This window comes from Annulohypoxylon maeteangense (genome assembly GCF_022496945.1).
Source record: "Annulohypoxylon maeteangense strain CBS 123835 unplaced genomic scaffold GGS22scaffold_20, whole genome shotgun sequence".
Classification (NCBI taxonomy): domain Eukaryota; kingdom Fungi; phylum Ascomycota; class Sordariomycetes; order Xylariales; family Hypoxylaceae; genus Annulohypoxylon; species Annulohypoxylon maeteangense.
Window position 1 is genome coordinate 382,617 of NW_025953267.1, and position 12,733 is coordinate 395,349.

General features: G+C 44.2%; 6 protein-coding genes across 6 annotated transcripts; 3 read left to right on the top strand and 3 right to left on the bottom strand.

The window, feature by feature from the left end:
• Window positions 1-114: 114 nt before the first annotated feature.
• Window positions 115-1,477, top strand: GGS22DRAFT_172882 (CRAL/TRIO domain-containing protein). The gene is made up of 2 exons (XM_047962839.1): window positions 115-745; window positions 831-1,477. The coding sequence occupies exons 1-2, from the start codon at window positions 285-287 to the stop codon at window positions 1,276-1,278; spliced, it is 909 nt and encodes a 302-aa protein (XP_047815137.1). The 5' UTR covers window positions 115-284; the 3' UTR covers window positions 1,279-1,477.
• GGS22DRAFT_197053 (PQ loop repeat-domain-containing protein) lies at window positions 1,459-2,692 on the bottom strand (the record flags this gene model as incomplete). Its single annotated transcript, XM_047965929.1, has 5 exons — window positions 1,459-1,777; window positions 1,853-1,901; window positions 1,960-2,146; window positions 2,205-2,483; window positions 2,648-2,692. The coding sequence occupies 5 exons, from the start codon at window positions 2,690-2,692 to the stop codon at window positions 1,459-1,461; spliced, it is 879 nt and encodes a 292-aa protein (XP_047815138.1).
• A 1,087-nt stretch (window positions 2,693-3,779) lies between these two features.
• GGS22DRAFT_73466 (thioredoxin reductase) lies at window positions 3,780-5,631 on the top strand. The gene is made up of 3 exons (XM_047967944.1): window positions 3,780-4,498; window positions 4,568-5,264; window positions 5,324-5,631. The coding sequence occupies exons 1-3, from the start codon at window positions 4,298-4,300 to the stop codon at window positions 5,416-5,418; spliced, it is 993 nt and encodes a 330-aa protein (XP_047815139.1). The 5' UTR covers window positions 3,780-4,297; the 3' UTR covers window positions 5,419-5,631.
• A 247-nt stretch (window positions 5,632-5,878) lies between these two features.
• On the top strand, window positions 5,879-7,206 carry GGS22DRAFT_172885 (uncharacterized protein). Its single transcript, XM_047962840.1, has 4 exons — window positions 5,879-6,014; window positions 6,082-6,358; window positions 6,432-6,502; window positions 6,613-7,206. The coding sequence occupies exons 2-4, from the start codon at window positions 6,311-6,313 to the stop codon at window positions 6,764-6,766; spliced, it is 273 nt and encodes a 90-aa protein (XP_047815140.1). The 5' UTR covers window positions 5,879-6,014; window positions 6,082-6,310; the 3' UTR covers window positions 6,767-7,206.
• Window positions 7,207-8,219: 1,013 nt separating this feature from the next.
• GGS22DRAFT_192395 (uncharacterized protein) lies at window positions 8,220-9,302 on the bottom strand (the record flags this gene model as incomplete). The annotated part of the gene is made up of 1 exon (XM_047965254.1): window positions 8,220-9,302. The coding sequence occupies one exon, from the start codon at window positions 9,300-9,302 to the stop codon at window positions 8,220-8,222; it is 1,083 nt and encodes a 360-aa protein (XP_047815141.1).
• Window positions 9,303-10,514: 1,212 nt separating this feature from the next.
• GGS22DRAFT_172888 (MFS general substrate transporter) lies at window positions 10,515-12,714 on the bottom strand. The gene is made up of 3 exons (XM_047962841.1): window positions 12,623-12,714; window positions 12,150-12,551; window positions 10,515-12,088 (listed from the first exon to the last, which is right to left on the bottom strand). The coding sequence occupies exons 2-3, from the start codon at window positions 12,246-12,248 to the stop codon at window positions 10,706-10,708; spliced, it is 1,482 nt and encodes a 493-aa protein (XP_047815142.1). The 5' UTR covers window positions 12,249-12,551; window positions 12,623-12,714; the 3' UTR covers window positions 10,515-10,705.
• Window positions 12,715-12,733: the final 19 nt, after the last annotated feature.

Sequence of the window (12,733 nt, forward strand, 5' to 3'; positions counted from 1 at the left end):
AAACCGTAAGTAGGAGCCCATCGGTTAATCATCGGTAGTCGGCGTACGTCACTAGGTTGCAGCTACCCGCGCCCCTGCTTTATCAGATGGTTCATCTTATCCTAATCGGGGAAGCTTCGAACAACCACCTTAACACGATGTCCGTGCGGAAGCTCTTACCTTTCTGCCTTCCTTCATAATCCTTTTATCTCATCGCCGAGTCCTCGGAAAACATCAATTTCGATACATAAAATCTCAAATTCATCTTATTTGACGTTAAAAGTACCTACAGAAAGTTCATAGCCATGGCCGAAGCTCAAACAAGTAATCCCGAAGCTCCCAAAGCTGAAGCCCCCAAGCCGGAAGCACCTAAAGCCGACGAGTCCACGACTCCCATCCAAAAGCTCTGGAAAACCGTGCAGGCTCAGTCTCACCCCGAAATTTGGGGCGTCACTCTAGCCAATCCCGCCACTCATGTTCCCAGCCAGATTGTGCTACAGAAGTACCTAAATGCCAACGACGGCGATCTCGTCAAAGCCAAAGAACAACTTACCAAGACCCTAGAATGGCGCGCCAAGCTCCAGCCCTTAGAGCTCATCAAGAAGAGCTATTCGAAGGCTAAGTTCGAGGGTTTAGGCTACGTCACCAAGTATTTTGCCAGCGATGAGAAAGCTGCTGAGGAGAATCCCGAAGCTAAGGAAGTCTTCACTTGGAATATCTATGGCGGCGTCAAGTCTATGGAGGAGACGTTCGGTAACCTTGAAGAGTGAGTTACATCCCCCAAATCCACATTGCCCTTCGTATTCATCCCTTCTTGTTTATATGTGGAATTCATCTAACTCGTATCTTAGATTTATCAATTGGCGTGTCGCGCTCATGGAGCTAGCTGTGCAGGAGCTTTCACTATCCACAGCGACGAAGCCCATCACGGCTGACTATGACCCTTACAAGATCTTCCAGGTGCACGACTACAAGTCTATCAGCTTCCTACGACAGTCGCCCCAGGTCAAGGCTGCTAGTACCGAGACCATCCGCGTCTTCGCTACGGGATATCCGGAGCTTCTTAAGGAGAAGTTCTTCGTCAACGTACCTATCATCATGGGCTTCATGTACGGTGTTATGAAGCTGTTCGTCGCTCCTAAAACCATCAAGAAGTTCCATCCCATGTCTAACGGCGGAGCTCTATCCAAGGAATTCGGCGAGAGCAAAGTCCCCGGCCTTGGCGACAAGATTCCTACCGAGTATGGTGGTAAGGGTGCGGATTTGAAGGTCGAGGGTAAGGGACCGTCCGTAGAGTAAACTTGGCCGGTACCGGGTTTGAGGGATAATTTGTGATTACGGGTTAACTGGGCTGGGCGATAAATAATGGAGGATACCAGTAATGAGGCACGAATAATTTGGCTTGCGTTGCGTTTAGACCCCAAGATATCTCACCTTTATGTTTTGATTTAGCTCTATTTAGTAACGGAATGTGCAATATTATGGATCTTCTTCCTTGGCCTGGGTTCCTAATGCCGGGATGTGATCGTGGACATCCCCGACGTCTAACCGTTGCTGCGCCTCGCTTCTTGATTTCGTATCGTCTCTGGTAACGCCCATCTCTACATCATCATTTTGCTTCTCGTTATTCTTTTTTAGGAATTTACGCTCAGAAAATTTGAAAGGTATGCCCTGCTCCTCATGCTCAGCCATAATATCGTCAAAAGTCTTCCCGTTCGATGCCGCCTCCTTCCTCAGTTTGCGGGTGCGGAATAACCAGATGATATGCGAAATAAATATCCCGGTTTCTAGTACTATGCTATTTGACGAGTCAGAATAATTGCGGAAATATTGATTCCACAATTAAATTGACTGAGTGATGTGGGTTACTTACCATACGATGTATAATACGCCACCTAAGATGTCAAAGCTGTTTTGAGCAGCTGATGGAGTTTAGTAAGATACAAGAGCGCCCGAATCGTCAAAAGATGGAGTGCATACCAAGTGACATGAGAGAAAAGAATGCACCGAACCAATCCATTGAGAGAAAGATGAAATTGATCCCAATAACTCTTCCTCTGCGTTTCCAGATTTCTCCGTACGGTGGCAACAAGCCAGCTGCTAGGAGAATGTTGGCAACAATACCAACTACCAAGACTCCTGTATCGTTTCCGGCATCATATAATGGCTGGATTAAATTAGCAAATATCCTATAAAATCAAAAGTTAAGATTTTGTCTAAAGTACCTGTAATGTTAAGATCAATGCCGCTTGGACCCCCGCAAAGACTGCGGCATTAGCCAGGCCTATAAGAATGACCTTCCAAAGGGTGTACTTGCTATTGTATAGCAGTATCTGACACCAATTTACAAGGCATAGTGCCATAAAGGCCTGTGGCTGTACCTGTAGAGGGTAATTGAACCTCTGTGCGATATTATAGGCCCCAAAAGGCACGCCACACAGAGCCCATAGGTACATCATAGAGCCAGGTAAGCCATCAGTCTTTTTAGTCCTCCAATTAGTCCACTAGAGCATGTTCGTTAGCATGTGGTCTTAGAAATGAGACAGCCATATAGGGCACTCTTACTATTTGAGGTATCGTTTGTATGCACCAAAGGATTGTACCAATTGTCTAACAATTACACCTAAGATGAGTTATCAATGCCTACTTGTATCGAGGTAGCACTTACACCAAGTACGTTAGCTGCAACTGGAATATCCTGTTGCGGTGCCATCGTTCATGGATAGCGTTCCCAAGGGCTTCGATGTCTAGTATGTTGACAATGAAGAGTCCATAATGTCTCCCCGAACGACCGAACTAGGTACCTATGAAGGAATTGAAATATCCATTTGCCATCAGACCAAAAAGCGGGACCATCGAGAATAAAGCGATTACGGAACCTTAAGGTTCTAACCAAGAACTTTTAGAGTATGTGCAAGGGAGTTATTAATATCGAAACCCGTTAATTTATACTATTCAATCAATTTGCCGGTTAATTGTTTTATTAGATAATAAATGTATATGATCTCGCATCTGCTATCTGTCATGTGCATAGGTATAGTTAGGTATGTAGCTACCTAGGTACCAGGTACCTACTAAATGTCGACAAGTACCTAGCTACGTCACATCTTGGAGCAGCTTCTAGGGCACTGAACTGGGATGTAGGCTCCCCACCCCCCTAAAATATAGTTGATCATTTAAGGTTATCAGCGTATCCTTCGCAGTCCTTTTCAAGTTGGTACAGACTAAGACAGACGCATTTCGCAGAAAAATCTCAGATAATAAAAACACCGTTTCTTTTTTTTAAAAAAAATTCAGGGGTACGGAACTAGACCAGTCTTTCCTAGGTAATCTACGCCTTCTCCTAGGGCTACACAGAAATGGCGAGTCCAGGGTCGTGACGACGAGGGATATGCCAGGGACTAATTGCTTATGTAATTAATCAACTTTCGTATAGGTAAAAAACCAATAGTTCTAAAAACTCTTTTTTTACCTTCTCGTATATGGTACTACTATTTCAACTGCAGTATCGAAGGACGAATCATATTTCATTTTATCCAACCTCTTAACTTGCACTCTGGTGGTTATCGATATATAAAGTTGGGTGGGAATGATAGCATCATACCTTCAGAAATGTCGCAATTGAACATCAACGAGAAGACTTGAATTAGGTCAGCACATTCTCTTAGTAAGCATCCGATTAAGTAATCGCTTCTGGTGGGGTGTCTCGAGTCAGCTCCGGTCCGGATCATCTGCGTGTTGCTGAATAATGCGGGGTTCGTTTTTTTTTCGCGTTCTAGAAGCACCCAACCAAAGACCACCAGCAAAATTCAAGTAAGCTGACGAACCAAAGTCAATTTCTCTTCCAAGTCTAAATAAGAAACATTATTCCAAATTTGATCTATTTTCGGAACTACATGTAGAGCCGCATTTGAAATAATTATCCTAGATTTCAAAACCGTCTTACTAAAGTCCAGACTGGCGACTTCGTGACTAAAGGTGTTTCCTAAAGTCTCATGCCATTATCACAAGCCCACAATAGCCCCGGAGCCCAGTATTTAACGATAGCCTCGACGTTTAGACCTGCCCCTTCCGAAACACCTCCGAGACTACCGCATACTCGATCCGCCAAGTCGCCCTTCCTCTCAAGTCCAACCTATACATATACCCACTTGACCCGTCAATCGGCGAGGAAAATACCATCAAAGTGTTTTCCCGAAAAATAACAAGTAGACTTTGCGCTGGCGCATCCGGAATTTCAGTAGCAGCCCTCGCCTCTGCTGGTTTTCAGAATTACACAAAGCAGTCAAGTCAGATTCCAAAGATAACAACTAGGAAAATGCATAGCAAGGTCGTCATTATCGGCTCCGGGCCTGCCGCCCACACGGCTGCCATCTACCTCGCCCGCGCTGAGCTGAACCCGGTTCTCTACGAGGGTTTCATGGCAAATGGTATCGCTGCTGGCGGTCAATTAACAACCACAACCGAGATTGAGAACTTCCCCGGCTTCCCTAAGGGTATTATGGGTAGTGAGCTGATGGTGGGTCTCTTGTTTCCGCACTAAACATACTTATATGTCAACCATATTAATCATATATTTCTGTTACAGGATGCTATGCGAGCACAATCAGAGCGATTCGGAACCAAGATCGTCACCGAGACCGTTGCGAAACTCGACCTTTCCTCTAGACCATTCAAGTATGAGACTGAATGGGCCCTCGGTGATGTACACACTGCGGATACCGTCATTATTGCTACGGGAGCTTCTGCAAGGCGATTGGGTCTTGCTGGAGAGGAGCAATACTGGCAGAATGGTATCAGCGCATGCGCAGTCTGCGATGGTGCTGTCCCAATATTCCGGAATAAGCCCCTAGTAGTCATCGGTGGCGGGGACAGCGCTGCTGAAGAGGCTACTTTCTTGACGAAATACGGTAGCCACGTTACGGTTTTGGTGCGAAAGGATCAACTCCGTGCTAGCAGCATTATGGCCCAACGGTTATTGAAACATCCCAAGGTCACCGTCAGATTCAACACCCGAGGCGTCGAAGTTAAGGGTGATGATAAAGTTATGACCCACTTGGTTATCGAAGATACGGTCACTGGAAAGCGACAGCTTATCGAGGCGAATGGTCTTTTCTATGCTGTCGGCCACGACCCGGCCACGACCTTGGTTAAGGGTCAATTAGAAACCGATTCAGAGGGCTACATCATCACCAAGGCCGGCTCTCCATTAACAAGTGTTGAGGGCGTATTTGCAGCTGGTGATGTACAAGACAAGAGATATAGACAGGCTATTACTAGCGCAGGTATGTCACTCAACTTATGATTTTCTACTGTCCCAATACTAATTTTCAAAAAATGATAGGTTCCGGATGCCAAGCTGCTTTAGAAGCGGAGAAGTTCATCTCGGAGCACGAAGGGGACGAGAGAGAGGGTGCTGCTGATGGTAAAGCCGAATGACTGATACCCGCAAAGTTCTAGTTATTGCTATCGCATAGAGTTTCATGTCAGCGTGTTTGTTGACAATCTCATAGACAGATACCAAATAGACGGAATCAAGAACAGCTCAACCCAATCCAATATAATTAGCACTTGTCCATTACGAAAGTGTATTTACATGATAGAATAGATGAACTACTACTACTAGTCTTCTTATTGGAAACTCATCGTCATCCAGATGAGATAACATATCTAGGTACATTTGATACGTAACATCCCACCTCACATTTCAATTCATCCCAACGTGCATGAAATATAACCTCTATTCCAAGTTTCAATTGCTAGCCTCTTTCCTCGTTTGTCATATCCTACCACCTTATGGGATGTTGCTTTCACCCGGCCAACCGCATATAATTATGATCAATCATATGCCCCTTCCAATTCACCTTAGCAAGGTTAGGTTAGTAGTAGGCGGATTTCCGCATGAAACTCTATTCATTGGATGGGTACGTGGTCATACACCGACTTACAACTGCCCATCGCTCTTTACCTAGTAAGGTTCCACGGACGTTTCTTTCAAGCCCAAGCCCGCTAAATCAGACTGCCCTATCTTTGTGGTTAGTTCCATACCTATCTACTCATTCTGAGGCAAGCGCAGACAGCTTACAAGGAACACCTTCCCAGAATTACGTTTGTTTCCCCTCTTAACAAACGCATAGGTCCTAGGTGTCATACCGCATATTTAAATCTAGCCTCCTCCTCGTGAAGCTATTTTCCCTTTCTCTCTTCTTCAATCCTTTTCAACCTGAGCTTGACTTCAAAGCAACAGTCTGCTACCCTGCTCTCAAACTCACAAACCTCTACACTTCTTCTATACCACAAGCGCCACACGATCTCTGTTCTCTTCGTCAAGATGAGCGACCGCGGGTATTCGTACAAGAGCCACGGCACTAACAGCCAGGTAAGCATATCCTATTATTTAAAGCCATAATATTTCGCTTCTTTCAGTAAATTTATGTTCTAACATTATCCAGGGCAACCATTACTGTGCCCGTGATTACGGCAGCAGTGCCTCCAATTCGAACTCTTATCACTATTCCAACACGTAAGTTACAGCGTGTATTTACACCCATTTCCATCCCGCCCCACCCCCCGACCTAAAGTCGATATTCGTAATAGATACTAGCTAGATATAAAAGATTGACATAAATATAGCAACGGCTCGTACTACTACTCCAACCCCAACGGTAGTACCTACTACAATGATGGCCAGGGTAGCTCGACCTACACCCCATCCTCGGGTGCGCAGTCCTCCTCGGGCTCCAGTGGCAGCAGCGGTGGTAGCAGCGGCAGTAGTGGCAAGCAGTAGGAGTCTTCATCCACGCCAATGACACAGATACGCTCTGTAAGCTACTCGCAACAGTCCGTGTCCACGCCCGATGGAACGGTGATAAACTCAGTACAATATCGCGAGCAGACTGCCTCTATTCCCTCAACTACCCAGTCTCAGGCGCAGTGTCTGTCTATGCCCGGGATCGAATACGCCTCCAAGCCTGATTCACAGGAACTCAATTCTAGCGCGACGTGGCTATGCAAGAAGGAGCCTCACAAGGAATTATGATTTTTTTTCTTTTTCACGAAGTTAACTGATATGGATTTGATTCTTTTACGAAGTTGGGGATGAGTTACTTTCATTAGGAAGGAATTATGAGGGAAATGCCTTTATGGATGGATGCTTAGGCACGTTATGTTATGAATGTTCTATTAGTCGGCACATAGGTAGTCTTAATGATACCAGATATAACGCCGCATCTTTATGATATATGCATGGATCTACATCTACTTCTTTCGAATCCTACATCGAAGTTCATTCCATAGGTACCTGTACCTACATTTAAAGCTTGACGTAATTATTGAATACTTACAGGGGTTTGGTCCTGTATTCAAATTCTACGAAGTACCTAGAGCAACACCAAACTACCCCGCTTAGTAGGTAGGTACGTTGAAAACAAGATGTGTAACTATTTTAGGCGCTACAATATCCATGTTTTAGGTGTTGATTACTGCGCTATGAAATACTAGTTTAGCAGGCATATTTAGTTAGCAGTAGGTGGTTTGATAGGTAGGTATCCACTATTTTTTCCAGCTAGTTCTGTGTTACCTTAGATACAGTGATCATTAGCCTGTATTTCCCTTCGTCTAGGGATTATTCTTAGCACTCTACTTCCTATATTATAGCTGGTAACAGCGCCGGGATGTGTACCTAATTAAGGTAGATACGAGATACCTAGTAACCGGTCAGCCATATATACCTTCATATTCTATAATGAAAAATACTCGGGCTTCAAAGAAAATCCGACTAGATCGTATCTAATTATGTCGATATAAAGAAATACTTAAGAGTTCCGATTCATTTGTCTAAATCTCTTGTTTGATCTATATTAGTAATCTATAAAAATCGGGACAAATACACACGTTTCAACGTCTTCGTCGCTAGTCTCGTCGTCGTCTCTCTCGGACTTGGCAAGTTAGCTAATTTTCTCACGAGGGTATCAGGATTATCAAAAAGTAGCAAAATTAAGGTTTAAGGTAAGAAGCTAAGATTTAGAAGAATAGAAGCGAATCGAAAAATCAAGGTAAGCTACAGCGTGGTAACTAGGTGACCGGGTTGCTTAGCAACCAGGTTCGCGGTACCTTGAAGGTCAGCAACAGCGGTGCGAATCGAGGTATGTTTGATACAAAACCATTGGAATAATTAGTTCATCTAAATAAGATCAACGTCGTCCTTCGATCCAAAGAGATTCCGTTGTTTGTGACTTTATCTATGTGGACTCGGTAGAGTCCTCGTCAGGGAAAGGCGTGCGTTCCCGATATTGTACGTGACATATTTCGTCTCCAGTAGTGTCGTCTCCAGCATTGATTAACCCTCTGCGTTGTCTAATGTAATTGATGCGGTCGGGCAACTTGATGTAAACCTGACCGTTCGAATCCAATGGTGTATAATCCCGAAGTTCCTTGGCGAAACCGTTTGATTTCGGATCCATCAAAGTCCAGGTGCCAGAAGGTTGAGATGCGTCGACGTTCTCGAATGGGTTCTCAAGTCTGATGATGAAATCAAGTTTATTGCGCAGGGTAGCAACCCAGAGAGGGTTGAAGGCACCATCAAACTGGATACCGCGGATATTCTTGCAGAGAGAGAACATCTGGTTGATGAATGTTTGGTCATGATAAGTTTGGCCTTCGAAGTGTTTGTGTTGAGTACAGTCGGGTATGGTCTCTTTCATGACATGATCATCGCCCTGCAAGCCCAGAAGCGAATATGATGTTATCTTAAGGTGTCGAGGGTTGACATTGTTAGATGCTAGACACTCGAAAATGCGAATGTGTGTGTTAGGCGTGTCAATTAGACAGTCCCACATTGTCCCATTGTCATCGCAGCGGCGGTGGCATTCCCAGCATTCGTGAACATATTCAACATGTTGAACCATGGCACCATAGCGAGGGCCAATCTTGTTTAGGGCTGAGATCCATTCATCGAGGTCGTACTCAAGTTTGATCTGCTTGTAAAGCTCTGCTGCAACTTCGTCGTGGACTTGCTTGCATACTAAAAGGAGTGGTAGCAGCGCAGTCCGATCTTCTAAGTAATTGTCGGAGGAATCGGGGCCTGTTTCCGAGTGATCTTCGAGGTGTTCGGGTCTTAATCTCTTGGAATTTTCGATGTAATCGGCAAGAAGTTTATTGAGATTTCCTCTAAATACGTGCTTGTAAATCATACATCGTATCTCAGGTGGAGTAGATAGAAGTGTACAACGTGGACTGTATGATGACGGTGGTAGCGGTGCCGTACTAACGCACCCCTGGTCGCCAGATAAAATTATACCATGCATAGCGTCGTCGTCCTGCATGATGGTTGGCTAGAACTTATGAATTAGGAATCTTGACTAGGGCTCCGGAATATGCTGGTCGTGGTTACAACGTCAATTCTGGAAAATATTGTAAGTCGTGATGATCATAAACTGAGACTATTATGGGTAGCTTCAAGATCAGGGAAATGTAATAAAATGATAAGAGAAATTATGAATTATAAATATTGATGAAGGCGATTTATTTATATTTACGCCTCCACACGTCATGTCGAGTCGACCAAGGAAAGTATGCGAAATAACTGGTATGAAATATCTGAACACGTACCTAGATGCTTGTTGAAAATGAGTAATTTGTAATAACCCAATTTTTTAATTCTGAATCGTTTAATTTTGAGTGAAGATGGAAAGACATTTTTTTGTCGTCGGTAGGAAGTCGGGTGAAGGACAGCTGAGGAGGAATTGAATAGCGGGTGAGGTGGAATAGAAGAAATATCTGTAAATATTCTTTTAAGTTTGACTGTAACGGATAAATCTTGGGTGAATCTTTAATGGGCAGGTAATGACTTTTATTGTCTATGCGTTGAAAACTTTTGATCGAATGGAAGGTAAAATTCAATGTGCTTATAAAAGTACCTAACCTAAGTTTTAATAGAATGGTACTGTCCTTCAAGAACTTGGGGAAATGACGAGTAAAAGTCGTGTTGCCTAGAAAAAAGATATTTCTACAAGTGATTAACAAAATATCCATCAACCATGATATTGCAGATATGCGAGTATTACTAAGTAGGAGGAGGTCGGAATATACATGACCCATCTACAAATAGCACTGTAGGTGACTCATAGTTGCATCACAGCATAAGACGTACTAGGGATATTGTGGCTTCGAGATAAGTTCGATAAACTGTGATTCAAAGGATTTTAAGTTTTATATACAGCTCAGTACTCTAAAGTAAAAATTACACATATTTAGTTTTCCTGGAATTGTAGCATCAGTTGTCCTTCAATATTCGACTATCTATCTACCTCGTATATATTTGCCTTTGTGGCTTGAAGTTTGCTCAAAAAGAATTCAAACTCAGGTGCTTTTCCTATCTTGGTAAATCCATCGAGTAGACCCAAAATCAAACTTGAAGGTGTTTAGGGGCATTTTAGCACGTGATATCTTATTCAGAGACTTAATGGACCGGCGTGGACAAGCGTATAGAGGGAATGTTAATTATATAATTTATGTATTTTAATTTGAATGAATGTTCACTGCGTATAATGTAGGTTGGTTGCTAGGTGTTATGACGATCCACCCCCCCTTTTCTAGTATGGTAAACATTTGTAGGTGACTCTGTTGACTCTGTTGACTACAGATGCCACATATACTTTTTGATGGAATGGGCAGATGTTTAATTGTCAGTCTAAACTCTCTTAAGTCATACTAGCCCGGAATGTTCTCATTGTTGCTTACTTCCCATTGCCCTCAATCGAGCACCGTAACGCCATAGAAGAAAGGGGGCGGGCCATCCAATCACGACGAACGTAAGCGCCAGCAGGCTATTGCCCCATCCATACCCAAGGTTATTGTACATGGCCGGCGCAAAAATAGGAAAAGCGAATCCAGCAATGCTACGCAGAAACTGCGAAGCAGCCGATGCTGAGGCAACGTAATCGTGATATGCATCCATTACATAAGCTTGCAAAGACTGCGTATTGTTAATGATACCACAGCCGAGGATAGCGATTCCAATATCGGGGACGATCCAGTGCATATGTTTCTCTGCTGTCCAACCGTAGATGAATAGACCAACTGGAATTAAAATGGCACCCGGGATCATCAGTGGAACACGGTACTCAGGGGCGGTATTATTACCGGCTTTAGCCTCCAAATATGCCCACAATTTATCCATCATTCTACTCCCAACTTGTGCGGCGATCGTATATCCGATAACAAGGGCGATATAGTTCAAGCCGCTCTGGGTTTCGGTTTGACCGTAACGATCAATCCACAGGGTAGCAAAGGTTGACAGGACAAGATACAATATACCAAAGTTGTAGGCTAGGAATATCGCAACGACTTGTAGAACTGGCTGGGTCAAAAGGAGGCGTATAGGACGGGTCAATGAATGAGACAGTCTGTCTCCCAACTTCTCTGATGCCTCGTGCCATTGAGTGTGATATGGATTTCCTGTGCTTTTTCGTAGTTTGGCTGCCCTCCTATTAAGTATAATGATCTCATACGTTTCGCTAAACACGAAAAGTGCTATAACCACGAGGAGGCTGTCATATATGGATAGAATCCAGAAGGTCCATCGCCACCCGATCGACTGGGAGACGGCACCTCCAATTATTGGTCCAATTGCCGGCCCTAGGAGAGGAATGAAAGTAGAAATGGCGAACGAGAGTCCACGTTGCGAGGGTATCCAACAATCTGACAGAACCGGGTTGGAAATAGCAAACTCAGCGCTAGCTCCGATACCCGACAGAACACGACTCGCAATCATAAGGCCAGGTGTACGGCTAAAACCTGCGACCGTATTCCAAAGGATGTAGAAGCAGCTTGACAGGATCCACACTGGCCGGCGACCGAAAACTTCGGCGAGGGGTGACAGTATCATGGGACCAAAAGCAAATGCTAAAACGAAGATGGAAAGAAATATTTGCGTCTCTTCCTCGCCGGTATGTAGGTCTGCTGAGATGCTCTGAAGGGCCGGAGCCAGCATTGCACCGGACATGAGGGTTACCAGACCCCCATTTGAAAGGAGGATGGTGATTGTCCATTTTCGCAATGAAGACCAATTATACGGATGCTCAGGGTCATCTTTGCCGTTCCAAGTTACCTATCATAGAAAGAAATAATTAGATGTGAGCTTCAGAAGTATTTCGGGATACCTAACCTACCAAATATAGATCTACTTCCTCATCTCTAGAAGAATTTGACCTTGGATCTATAGCCTCGGTACCAACTGAGGATTTGTTCATGTTTCCTTGAGCTGTCATGACTTTTGCGATATGTCTAGTCGAGAAATAGTATATGATACGGAAGTTGGAAGATTACTAAATCTGTACTTACCATATTTAGGACCCTACACCATCTTATATCCGAAGATCTGATAAGATATCAAGTTGTTGGTAAGACTTGGGTCTATTGACTGCATTATCACCAGTGGCCATGCATCACCGCCGCATAAGTGCAGCGTAGGACGCATGTGGGTCCCGGGGGAAGGTAGCGTGGTCGGTAGACTTAAATCAGCTCACTTTCCGTAACCGGACGATGAGTTCGATGTTTCTCATTCTTCGCAGCTGCCAAAGGAGGGAGAATTATAAATTAATTCGCTGGAGTGTCTATGGCGCGATGCCTCTGGGACATATACCTTGCCTTGCATGTCCGGGTAATATGCGAATTGTTAACCAACACCTCGCCTGCTATCGTGGGTAGGACTTCATAGGACTTTCAAGGTTTTATCCTCAACACGAATTGCGCA

Bases quoted from the DNA above. Each gene is read 5' to 3' on its own strand.
- GGS22DRAFT_73466 (XM_047967944.1), top strand. From the start codon at position 4,298: ATGCATAGCAAGGTCGTCATTATCGGCTCCGGGCCTGCCGCCCACACG. The intron at 4,499-4,567 runs GTGGGTCTCTTG...TTTCTGTTACAG, and splicing joins TTATGGGTAGTGAGCTGATG to GATGCTATGCGAGCACAATC. The intron at 5,265-5,323 runs GTATGTCACTCA...AAAAAATGATAG, and splicing joins ACAGGCTATTACTAGCGCAG to GTTCCGGATGCCAAGCTGCT.
- GGS22DRAFT_172882 (XM_047962839.1), top strand. From the start codon at position 285: ATGGCCGAAGCTCAAACAAGTAATCCCGAAGCTCCCAAAGCTGAAGCC. The intron at 746-830 runs GTGAGTTACATC...CTCGTATCTTAG, and splicing joins ACGTTCGGTAACCTTGAAGA to ATTTATCAATTGGCGTGTCG.
- GGS22DRAFT_172888 (XM_047962841.1), bottom strand. From the start codon at position 12,248: ATGACAGCTCAAGGAAACATGAACAAATCCTCAGTTGGTACCGAGGCT. The intron at 12,089-12,149 runs GTAGGTTAGGTA...TTTCTATGATAG, and splicing joins AGGAAGTAGATCTATATTTG to GTAACTTGGAACGGCAAAGA.
- GGS22DRAFT_172885 (XM_047962840.1), top strand. From the start codon at position 6,311: ATGAGCGACCGCGGGTATTCGTACAAGAGCCACGGCACTAACAGCCAG. The intron at 6,359-6,431 runs GTAAGCATATCC...AACATTATCCAG, and splicing joins GCCACGGCACTAACAGCCAG to GGCAACCATTACTGTGCCCG. The intron at 6,503-6,612 runs GTAAGTTACAGC...ACATAAATATAG, and splicing joins TCTTATCACTATTCCAACAC to CAACGGCTCGTACTACTACT.